Source organism: Pistacia vera, unplaced genomic scaffold (genome assembly GCF_008641045.1).
Source record: "Pistacia vera cultivar Batoury unplaced genomic scaffold, PisVer_v2 Contig52, whole genome shotgun sequence".
Taxonomy (NCBI): Eukaryota; Viridiplantae; Streptophyta; class Magnoliopsida; order Sapindales; family Anacardiaceae; genus Pistacia; species Pistacia vera.
The window spans coordinates 1,716,034-1,728,370 of record NW_022196357.1 but is presented as its reverse complement, the minus strand read 5'-3'; the positions used below and the strand labels follow the sequence as shown (position 1 = coordinate 1,728,370).

The window sequence follows — 12,337 nt, the reverse complement described above, 5'->3', positions numbered from 1 at the left end:
TGAAAGGCGCAAAAATGGTAGCCGAAGCCTAAAAGGGTGGCCGGAGAATGGAATGATCCGGCCTTGAGTCTTAGCATGGATGAGAAAAAAATTACAATCAAAAGGTGGCGGTTGTCATGGTGTGATAGTTGGTTTAAGAGCAATAGAAAGAACGAAAAAATGCAACATTTTTGTATGCAAATCTAATAGTTTACTTAATTTGGAAGGGTTGATGTGGGGTGGGCGGTTGATGATGGCAATTGAGCGAGTCTTACTCTTTGTGAGAAGGATGAGGTTTGTCTCAAGATTAGCATTTGTAATTTGTACGCCATTAAAATCAAATACCATTAACTTATAAATTACATTTTCATGTGGCCTGTAACACTTCCCTCCCTCCTTGTGGTTTGAGGAAGATAAATGCACCCCAAGTATTCTGGAAAGTTAAAAGCACACCCAAAAAATTGACACACTTAAAAGAATATAAAACTTCGTTTCGAAAAAGTCTTTAGAGCCTGTTTGCTTGGGGTTTATCTAGCAGTTAAAAGAGCTTATTTGAAGTCATAAACACTTCTAAAGTTTTTTTAGACTGTCTGGTGTCACGGGCTGGGAGTTTCACACTTGAAAGGCTAACCTATTAGGTGTAGAGATTCTCTCCCAATTTATAAGCCTAAGACCTCCCCAATACGTTTCCGATGTAGGATTCATTACATTCTCTCCCCACCTAATCCTATGACACCCTTGTCACAGGTGGGGGCCCTTGCCTACCCGTCCACTTCACTCTTATGTGAGCCCACAATCACCCGTGGACGCTTCTACGTGGGCGCTTGGTGTGACATCAAAAGATGGACCGGGTTTACTCTAATACCACTTGTCACGGGCTGAGAGTTTCACACCCAAAAGGCAAACCTATTAGGTGGAGGGACTTCCCCCATTTATAAGCCCAAGACATCCCTAATACGCTTCCGATGTGGGATTTGTTACACTAGTAACATTTTAAAAGTGATTGTTGGATTTAAAATAAGCTATTTTACAGCTTATGAGAGAAGCTAAAAATCTGAGATTTTCCAATAAGCTATTTTTATATATTGGACTTGATTTATTCTTGTATATTATAGTCCACACTAGTAAATTAACACTAAAAAACTCTTTTACATTTTCCTAACCAAACAAATAACAACTTTTTTCAGAAAAGTTATATTTTCATAAGCTCTTATTTAATAAACTCTTCTTGTATAATCTCTATTGAAATAAGCTACATCAAATGGACGCTTAATAACATTGTCTTATTATACTTCTCTTCTCCCATCTTATTTTATTAATTTTTTATTTTAAGTATATAATTTGATTATATTACTAATTTAGTTATATAATAAAGTGGGATTAATTAAAAGGTTTATAGAGTAAAATAATTCAAAATTTAATTTTTTTTGTTCAGTGTTAGAAGATTTATATACTTTAAAAAAAAATTATATATTTTTGAAATGATTATATATATATAGTAAAATAAAGAATTTCACTAACATCTGTCAATCTTTTGGGTGCATTTGTTACTTTCCGTAACCCTTGGGTGGCTTGAAGTTTCCCCAAATATTGAGGAGGTAAGAGTTATAAACCCAATGAATAAATTTGTACGAAGATGATGTCTGCCCGGTTTCATTTCAGCCATTTAAGTGAATTTTACTTAAATTGACCATTTGTGGTAGCTTTTGTAAACAGGAAACAAAATAAACGAAAAACGGATTCACACAAAACACTAGAAAACCAAAAACAAAACAATTGATATGGTGACTAAATGCCATTATCAAACGATGAATATATTTCAAGTTTCTTAACAGTCATTATGTATTGGTCATTCTGTCATTTATATACAAAACTCTCTGTATCCCACTTTAATTTTACCATCTTTCTTTAGGCCTGTGTTTCCTCTCATTCATGAAATGTTTTTAACAAAATTACTTCTCTGTCTTAAGATTAGCAATATATGTTTTCATTCTTAATTTTGTTACTATTTTTGCAAACCAATAACATCAATGTTTTAAAACCCGGCCCGACCCGACCAGTTGAATTGGGACCCAAAGCCTTCACCAAGTCGGGTTACAATTTTTCATATTCATTGAAAACCTTAGAAATAAGGACATCAATCCGTAAACAATTGAAGACTGGAATGTTAGAGCTTTTGAAGAGGATTGGCCGGTGACTGCAATGGTGGCAATGACATCAATTTTCGGTGAGTGAATCGATTAGAAATCGCAAAACAATGTCGCCAAAAAAGCCCGCTATCGTCAATAATTGGGGAGGCAAACAAGGGAGGGGTGAGATGGGTTTTGGTCAGGAGGCTGAGGGGAGTGTTGTCGTCACTGAAAATAGACATTTGCCGACGGCGACGGTGGTGTTTGAGGTGTTTTTGCAATATTTCAAACTTATAGGAACTTATATAATTTTCAAAGGTATTTTTGTTAGATTTTAAAACTTTGGACACCGGTTTGACCCACTGGTCAACCTCGTACCCAGCCACTTTGCAAGGTTTCGCCCCAGGTTGGGTTTTAAAACACTGCATAACATATTCCCAACTACATGAAACTGATTTGCATGTACACATACAACATGTAATTGTGTTGCCACCAAGAAGGCTGCAAGTGTTGTCAAACAGAGAGGAGCACAAAAACGAATGATCAAATTTATCATCTTATACATATTACCAGAAATTAAAGAAAAATCCTGTCAAAGAAAACTGACTAATCATCAGTGAAAAAGCCAAAACTATCATAAATTTGCCACTGATATATAATATATGTGACCTATTATTCTACAAAATTAGTTTTACCTTGCACTTAAGAATCAGAATTCAGAGCTCTGACCATGGTGTGCCTGCCAATCATCAACATAGCTCAGTAGCTTACTGCAGAAAATTCGAACATAACTCGAACCACATATAATATAGAAATTCATAGTAATTATGCATTTCATTCCAACACATTACATTCAGAAAATTATAATCATATGTTCCAAAGTTTAGGTACCTAAGGTTTACTAAAATCAGGTTTCAGAAGCCCGGGAAACGATAAAAATTCCGATTACTTGAGACTTGAGAGCAAGGCTCAAGGAAGATTAGAAGAAAGGAGATCCTGGAGTAAGATATTCTTAAAAATATATTAACGAAACAATAAAAATTTCAACTAGCAAACAATGTAGATAATAGAAAATAAATACAAGCAATGACATACATCAGGGTATAATGCTAGAACTGAGGCCGGAGTTAGCTGAAAGCTATGGCTGTGTTTGGTTTACTATTTAGAACGCTATCCTATCCAATCCTATTCAAAATACATATTTGTTTCAATATTTTCAAAATCTAATCCTATTTTATTCAATGCAAAATGTTTAGATTTTTTTAACCCTCTAGGTTTGTTAAGTTAACTAAACACCCCCAACAATAAAAACTTATAAATTAAAAAAAAAACACCCCCACCCACCCACATAAGGCTGGCTGTGATACGAGCTTGAAAATACATGTTTTGTTAGTGATTCAATTGAGTTATTTGTGGAAAAATGTGTTTAATTTGTGAAATTTGAGTTAATTACTTCATAAATACCTTTTATGGGATCATGGGTGTATTTTGAGTATTTTCAGGTTATAAACGATATTTGAATGAAGAAGAGTGATGTCAATGGAATTTTTGACGAGTAGGAACAAACGGTGCAAGAATTACAATTAAAATGAGGAAGTTATGATGCGTTGAAGACAATACTTAAAACCTAGAAATTCTTCAAGATGAGCATGCTTCGATGTTTTGATCATAACATGAGTTGTAGACATCAGAATTTGATGATTCTTGTGTTGGAAAGCTTAATCAGAGAGATACAAAATTTGTGTTGATGACTTTGCCAAATTCTGAAGATTTCAGACTCGACAGAAAGAATGATCTTCACAGCGACCGTTTATGTCGCTGCAGCGATGGATTGCGAGCCTGTTTGAGTTATTGTATTTTCCTAGTCTGAATCTGAATGGTTTAAGGCATTTAATTCTTTCCAAATTAACCTCCAAACCCTAGCACTATAAATAAGGGTATTTAATTAGTTTTTAGAGAGATTAAAGAAGGAGAAAGGGCGGCTACTATTTTGGAGATTAGGATTTTTGCAGTTTTTGTTCACCAATTAGAGAAGTTTTTCTATTTTTAACAATAATTGTTTTTATTACTGCAATTATAAACTAAATTTCTTTTCTAAGGCTAAAGATGTAGCCCAATTTATGAATATGTGTTGACTTTATTGTTGTTAATTTTAATTGAGCATTAATTCTAAGTTTTGTTATTGTGTGTAATGCTTTCAATTCTTATGGATCCGATAGTTGAATGATATCATGAGTTGGGTTGAGATCGAGAAATGAAACCTAATTGGTCTAAGGTAATAAAACCATAGATTGAGCAAACGCTAGAGATAGGTTACCGCGATCTGTGAGGCTCTGGTAAATTCCATAAAACTTAATGATCTTTTAACTTCTAAATCCAACTTAGAGATATTTTGGGTTGTTGCTTAAGGGTTAATTCGCTAATTGTTCGAGAGAAAGTTAGTGAAATATTAGGGAGTTTGGCATTTAGAATAAACTTAATTAGATTAGAAATAATTGTCAATGCATATAATTAAATTGGTGTGAAATTTTTGCCCTAAGTTTAGTCATATTGATCTTTTTGTTAGAGTATTAATAAAATTATGTTTTTGTTTAGCTTTTAGTTTGTTTTTTTTTTCATTAAATCATTCTGAAAATTCTGTTTTATCAAATAGTAATAAAATAGATTAGTTTGATCTTTGGTAAGTAGTTCTCTTGAGATTCGACACTTGTTTACTCGAATTTTACTGCTTGCACGATTTCGTACACTTGCGAATAGCCTTTCAGGCAACTGGCCTCCATTGTTGGAAGATGGTCGAACTCTATTGGAATGGCACATGATCGGCTGGATGTGGCTGGTCATGCGCCGATCTAGCCTTTTCTGAAGACCAGATCTACAGCCAAAGATCTGGCCACATCTGGTTGTCAACGACAGCCATATCTTGCTCGTCATTGATGGCCAAACGACAACTAAGATATGGCTGTCGTCAACGACCAGATCTTTGGCCGTAAATTTGGTCATTTTCGACCATATCCATGGTGGATCTGACTAGAAAATGTCAGATCGACACACTACCGGCTAGATCCAGCCGGTTGTGTGCTATTTTGGAAACTTTGAACCATCGTTAGACGGTGGTGGCCGATTGCTGACATTTAATGGGTAAGTGGGGGTGTTTTTGGTAATTTAAAAACTTTTATTATAAAGTGTGTTTATCTAAATTAACAAATGTAAGAGTATCTCCAAATGACTCTTTATATGATCAAAACTCTTTATTATAAAGAGTCTATCCATAAAAACAAGAATTCAACATGCTCTTTATCTTTAAAATATAAATTAAAAAGTGAGTTTGACTCTCCACATTTAGAGAGTCAATTTCACTCTCTATCCTAATTTTAATTAATAAACTATAAGTTTTTATGTATTTTATTCATTAATTCTCTCTCCTATTAAGGGGGTGTTTGTTTGAGCTTATGAATATTAGCTTATAAGCAATAAGTGCTTATAAACTAAAATTAGCTTATAAGCATTTGAAATTTTAAGAAATTACGTGTTTGGTTAAAGTATTTATAAGTGACTGATAAATAGTTGACGTGTTTGGTAAAATGTGGCTTATAAGTACATTTTATTATAAAATCACTAAAAAGGGTACTACATTAAATAAGGGTATACTATGAAATTTTAAAATTAAACAAAGATAGTGTAGTAATATACTTGATCAAACTAACTTATAAGCAAAAAAAAAAAAAAGTACCTCCCCCCAAACTTTTTTTTTTGGCTTATAAACTCAATTTATAAGCTCAAAAAAATTATAAATAAACAGGTCAGATTAATTTAGAGTTTATAAGCTAGTTTAACCAACTTATAAGCTTAGACAAACATCCCTTAAGTCTCTTTCTTAAAAATAAAGAGTATCTTCGTTAAATTTAAAGAGTCTATTGTATTTGAAAAAAAATTGTATTCTTTATATTTAAAAATTAATAAAGATGTTCTTTATTTATCTGAAAAATACTCTTCCAAATAAAGAACATCATTGGAGATGCTCTAATATTTTTAGAAAATGTTTTCCAAAAATTTATCAAACATTTTTAAATTCAAATCTTATTCGCTAATAACAATCTAACTTTAATTTTTTCAAAAATACTATTCTGAATACTCTACCGAAAAAACAACCATAAATCTCCCCAACAAAAAGTGGGAATTTAACATTATTTGTAAATTTCACGAAGTGGTACAAGTGTCTCTCATGTAGATAAAGCCCTCTGGTAATTTTATCTGATAACAATGGTGAATACTACAAATAGTACAAGCTTCAACTTTCCAAACCTGAGTGGCAGAATCCGTACATATAAATTACAACGGTGTCTATTTAGACACCGGTAATGAAGGTATCAACTGAAAACTTGAAGCATGCAAACAAAAAACTTCCCTACTGAAAGCTGAAGATACATGACCCTGATGTCCTAGGACTGCGTAAATCATTCAGTGTCCCATAAAAAGCTTTTTCATGGAAGTTATTTGAGCTTTCATAGTATCTCTTCAACATTTTTAAAGTTCAGAAGTTCACATTCTATTCAATATCATCAATCCAGTCACCATATATTCTACTGATTTTGTCCGGACCCTTCCATTTTTGATGAGATCTTTGCCCTGACCGCTGGATTACAATAGACGACCTCTGTGATGGAACTCCAATATGATAAACATCCGCATGAGGAACCGAAGTGACTGATGCAACAACAGTGTCTGCTGGAGTTTTTGAAGGCACTCCTCCCAGCTTTGAATCTGATGGGGCAGCAGAAGAATCTTTAGTTTCTGTGTCCACAAGGCCACCCCCATATCGATGTAATTCTGTGGTAACAAAAAAAGAATTTGAGAGCTACATATGCAGAACTGTTTTCCACCCTATATTAATAATTGAAGGAAAAAAAAAAAGTAATTTCTACGGTTATGTTCAGCTAATTGAATATGACTACACAACAAGAAGCACTCAACAGTACTTGAAAGTATGAAAAATCTATATGATGTTAGTTTGTCAAGCTACTCATCAGTGGCAGTAGTCCAAAAAAGAGAGATGACAGTCGGCACCAGCACGAGATTAATTTTTATAGAAGCCATAGGCATGAGGAGCATCTCAGTTCCCAAAGTGTGACAGTGCATACAATTAAAAAGAATCCCCAAAAAATTCATAATTCTTACTGGAGATGCTCATATTACAAAGATGAAACCATTATATTTAGCCTAAACACAGTTTAACTCAACATCGATTATACTAAAGTCTATAACAGCTTACATACTTGACTGATGCTAATACTTCTCTCTTGGAGTAGTTCTCAAACTGTATTCTATCAAAACAATAATGTGGATCAATGCATGACAATGTAATCTGGTCAGCTGATGAAATGCCTAGAAATCCTATAACCATACAGAATGTTTGAAACCTGGGAATAGAATCACAAACAATCTTCATGAAAATCCTAAACTGTGAAAATTCAAAGCAGATGAATGACTTCACTTATGTAGCTTCTCAGCAGACAAACCCTTCACTAGTTTTAAAAAGCTTGAAATTTAAACTTTGGCATGAAAAGATTAGAAGAGTTATAAATTTGTGCTCCTTACTTTCTAAGGTGGCTTTCGTGGTAAGAACAAATGGTTGATCAATAGTCAGCAGAGTATGATTCATTCCAAATAAATGCTCTGCACAGAAATGCAATGAGGAGATAGGAAACATCTCTTTCTTTAAAGTTGATGAGAATATGAGATCTGGGCTCTTCCTCTTTCTCTTTCTCTGCAATTATGTGTGTGATGCCTAAGTCACTAAGCTGGTGAGGGACCTTAGATTCTTAAGAATGGTTGAGGAACTTCAAGGCTTAGTTTCATGCACTTCTTGATCTCCTTATCATTATTTATCTCTTGGAACTCTCCCTTCCCTTTAAAAGAACCCAGTTCATTTGCCATTATATACACATCAAGTACTGGTAGCAGGCCCCTAATTAATCCATGACAAAATTTTCCTTTACATATAACATATAACCAACTCTAAAATCAAAACAAGTAATAAAAATTAACACTTCAAAAACCCAAGTAAGTTATGTGTATTTGAAGATCAAGGGAATATATAGTTCAGAAGAGATAAGCAGAAATTTGCACTCCTCTCAAAATCAATGTCAATAGAGTTCTAAACAATGTTTACTAAATTGATACACATGTCAACTTAAACATCTAAAAAGGTTTGTTTGCATACTTCTTTAAAGAAACACCTCTCCATATTAAATTCCAGTGAGACTTAACACAAACAAGGCCAAAGCACTTCATCCTTGACCAGGACTGCTGAGCAAAACGAAGTCTTTTTACTGAAAGCCCAAGTTACCCTATAGAAGAAAATGATAGTCATAGGACTAATATCGTTAGTGCATGATATATAAAACACGTTATATCTTCATCAGTTGCATAAACATGCAACAAGAACAATTATTTTCATTCATCATATATGGACAAAGAATTTTAGAATATAATATATTATCAAACCATATAGCAGAAGCTATTGTGACACTCCATATATAAATAACTTTGTTAACCATAAATACTTACACACAACCTAAAGAGTAATAACATATGACTCAACCAACTTGCTATTATTCATTATAGTTCAAGTCTGTCCATTGAAGCATTTCCTAATCGAGAAAAACTCAAACAAAAATATCTCTCAAGAGTTCAGGTACAACCATAATTAAGCCAAGACCAAAATCTCCAAAATGGGAAGTCTATGTCAACTAATCAGTTCCTAAAACAAATGCATATTATTCAAAGGTAATATTGTCATGCATCCATTTTTCTGTCATAATAATAGGAGATCAATCACCACTTTTCTCGTCAAATTGCATCATCTTGATCTCAATCCAATACAGGCTCACTACTTTCTCAAAATAGAAATAACTTCCACAACCATCAGCAACCAACAATATAGAAAATAATCACATAAAAACAGTTTATTTCGCTCTACTAAAACCGCATAAAGTAAATCTACCAAAAATTAAAAGTTTATACCTTGAGCCCCATGTGCAAAATGACATTTACTCCCGAACGGGCAATAACCAGTAAGTTCCCACTTGTTACAAATCCTCGTCTTCCAATTAGAAGGCTTCACATTCGACCCTCCATTGTTTCCACCAGCAGCAGCAGCTCCACCCCCAGCTCCAGCTCCAGCTACAACTACAGCAGCTCCCCCACCGCCGCCGCCACCACCACCACCACCACCACCACCACCACCATAGCCACCAGGCCCCAAACTTATTGCCACGCTCTCTCTATTCTTACTCTGCTCATCGTGCAAGAACGTGCAATTTTCTCCATACGGACATCCCTCCTCTGTGTAGAACTTCTTGCAATGCCTCCCTTTATATGATCTTTGAGTTTCCACAACAAAATTAGACGACCCCAAAGAGGGAATTTGAAACTCCTCTCTTGGAATATCATCGGAACCCGCTCTCTCCTCTTCATGAGCAGCAACAATCTCTTGCCAGTTGGGAGGCGGCCGTCGAAGCTCTTCTATGCTATGAGCAAAGTTGCAGTTAGTAACATAAGGGCAAGTTCCATTGCGAAATTTACAACAAAGTTTAGTCTTGAAAAACATTTTCCCGATAGCCTTGGATTTAGAATTGGCATCTTGAGTGTTGTTTCTTGACTTTTTGTTCGGTGGTTGCTCACTGCCGGACCTTTGAGACTGGTAATTTGAGTTGGAGTTAGAAGGAGTGTCAAGCGACGAGTTGTTCCAAGCTCGGTAGTCATCTTCGGTGGCCCAAACTGAGGAATCAGATGGATTTGGAATCCAATTCTCAGGAGGCCCATTTCCCACAACGATGTGTACCACGTTTTCACTTGAATCTCGACTGTAATTCATAGTTTTGATCAACAAAAGCAAAACCCTAACTGATGATCAAGGATACCCGGATTCTAAAACCGGCTAAATTTGATGAGAATTTAAGAAAAAAAGTGTAAATTCAAAATTTTGAGAAATGGGTATTTGAGTTTGGAGCAATACTGGATTATCAGACATTAAAGAAACGAGAAATGAAAAATTTGCGATGAAATCAACAACAACAAAAACAGTTGATACAACAGAACAGTTGAATATATAATATTAAAAAATTGAAAAGAAAAAAAAAAAACAGAAACGTGGAACTAGAATGAGATCTAATATATATTAAAAAAATAAAAAAAGACAATGTCAAAATAAAAATAAAAATCTGAGAAATCTTCAAGAAACTCTAGCTTATACGATAGCTTGGAGAACTGTTGGGAAGCTGAAAACGAAAACAATCTTAAAGAGAGAAAATAAAGTTGCAAAATTTATAGATAGATTTGGTTCAGGAAAAGATTCGGAAAGTTGGATAACGTGGAAAAGGAAAAAGAATTGAAGTAGCATTGCAAGAAGATTGGAGAAGAAGTAAACATGGAGCTTTCAGTGTACTTTTTTGCTGCTAATTATTTTCTATTTATGAAGAATAGATAAGATTATGCAAGGCGAAACAAAGGATAAGAAATTATGGATTGGATTGTCCTTTTTCTCTTTAAAGAAATGAAATTTATTGCCGAGGAATTAATGAGGTTGGCTTAACTGACATTCCTATGAGATTAGACGTGTCAGCTTTTTAATGGCATCGAAACCAAGATAATATTATCTTCTTTGTTGGGCATCACGGGCTGAATAGTTCGGCCCAATTGAGCCCAAAACAACATTATGCCCTATCTCATTATATAGGAAAAAATTTCATAATTTTTTAGAAAGGTTATTTGGAGTATGAATATTTGAGTCAGTTAATTAATTAAGGGTTAGTTTGGGATTGTTGTAGTTTAAGCTTAATACTTTGAAAATAACTCAATTGTGTTTGGTAAATGTTAGTTTTATAATTGTCGTGATTTTCCAAAATTTAGGATTGTATGTTTGGTAATTAGTTTTGACATTTTTATTGTATATGTAATGACCAAAATGATATTCTATTTCTTAAATGCTTATAACTACAAATTTAGAATTATATATATTTAAGAAATTGAAAAACACCAATGGTCACGATAGTCAATTGCCGGTCAATGGTGGTAGCCTGGATCATGTTGGTAAAAAGTGGTTGTTTTGCACCATCGTAGGTCTTATAAGTACCGAAACTTTCGATTTGTCGAAATTTGATTGAATTATCGATTCTAACGTTGGTTTTGGCCACATAGAAGAAAGATTTGGTCATCTCTACAGCCAAAAGTGATGTTGGAATCCGATGATCAACCGATTCCGACAAATTGAAAGTTCATAAGGATTGGATGTGGAGCCATTGTGCCTCTTTCACCTGCGGTTGACAATCGTGATAGTGGCAACAATTAGTCCTATTTCATTTTTTTTTTTTTTTTTTTTTTTTTTTTGGTAGTAGCTTAAAACTTAATTGATTATTCTTAAGTTACAATAATCTCAATACACTAATATGATATTCATATTTTTCTCTTTCATTGTGATAGGATGTAGTATTATTTACATTCCATTTAAGCTTGGAATGCAATATTATTTATAATTTAAATTAAAAATTAGATACAGAGGCGAAAAGGGTGTTTTTGAAATGTAATATAATTTTAAATAAATTTCATTTAATTTAAAGCTTATAAAACAGTTTTAATGGCACTTTACAGTACACACAAACATATAATTTGATGGATATGTTAGTGTAATTCTATTTGATCATCATTTTATTGTCAACTGCCCCAAACACAAAATTAAATTGACGACAATACACTAATTAAAATAAGATAAATGTATAGAAACGGAAGGCAGTTGATAAAGAAGAGTACGAAAACATTACTAATTTAATAATAAATTAGTATTTAACATTTTAATATATGACGTGTACCACAGCAAGAATAATTCATACCAAACAAAGAAATCTCTTCTCTAATTAAACTTGTGTATTTTAATATATTTTCATTTAAATTGACATTTTATGAGCGAGGCCGAGTCAATTTAAGATATCCATGCCTCCATATATATAATTCTTATAATTAATCCCTTTAAGGAGCTATCACTTATTGCAAGTAGTTCACCGACGATCTTTATTAATTGAGGTCTACGCTGTAATAGTCCTATTGTATTATTTATGCCCTAGGTCAGGATAATGCTACGATTACAGACATTTCTATAATGGTCACCATAAGTGATTATAGGGATCTCACAATCAAAACTTATGCGTAAGAAAATGATCTAATATGGTTTCCCA

General features: G+C 33.6%; 1 protein-coding gene across 1 annotated transcript; it reads right to left on the bottom strand.

Moving 5' to 3' along the window:
• Positions 1–6,547: 6,547 nt before the first annotated feature.
• LOC116106504 (zinc finger CCCH domain-containing protein 12-like) lies at positions 6,548–10,241 on the bottom strand. The gene is made up of 2 exons (XM_031392870.1): positions 9,132–10,241; positions 6,548–6,935 (listed from the first exon to the last, which is right to left on the bottom strand). Exons 1-2 carry the CDS (start codon positions 9,982–9,984, stop codon positions 6,655–6,657), a joined length of 1,134 nt encoding a protein of 377 aa, XP_031248730.1. The 5' UTR covers positions 9,985–10,241; the 3' UTR covers positions 6,548–6,654.
• Positions 10,242–12,337: the final 2,096 nt, after the last annotated feature.

Bases quoted from the DNA above. Each gene is read 5' to 3' on its own strand.
- LOC116106504 (XM_031392870.1), bottom strand. From the start codon at position 9,984: ATGAATTACAGTCGAGATTCAAGTGAAAACGTGGTACACATCGTTGTG. The intron at 6,936-9,131 runs GTATAAACTTTT...TTGTTACCACAG, and splicing joins TTTTGCACATGGGGCTCAAG to AATTACATCGATATGGGGGT.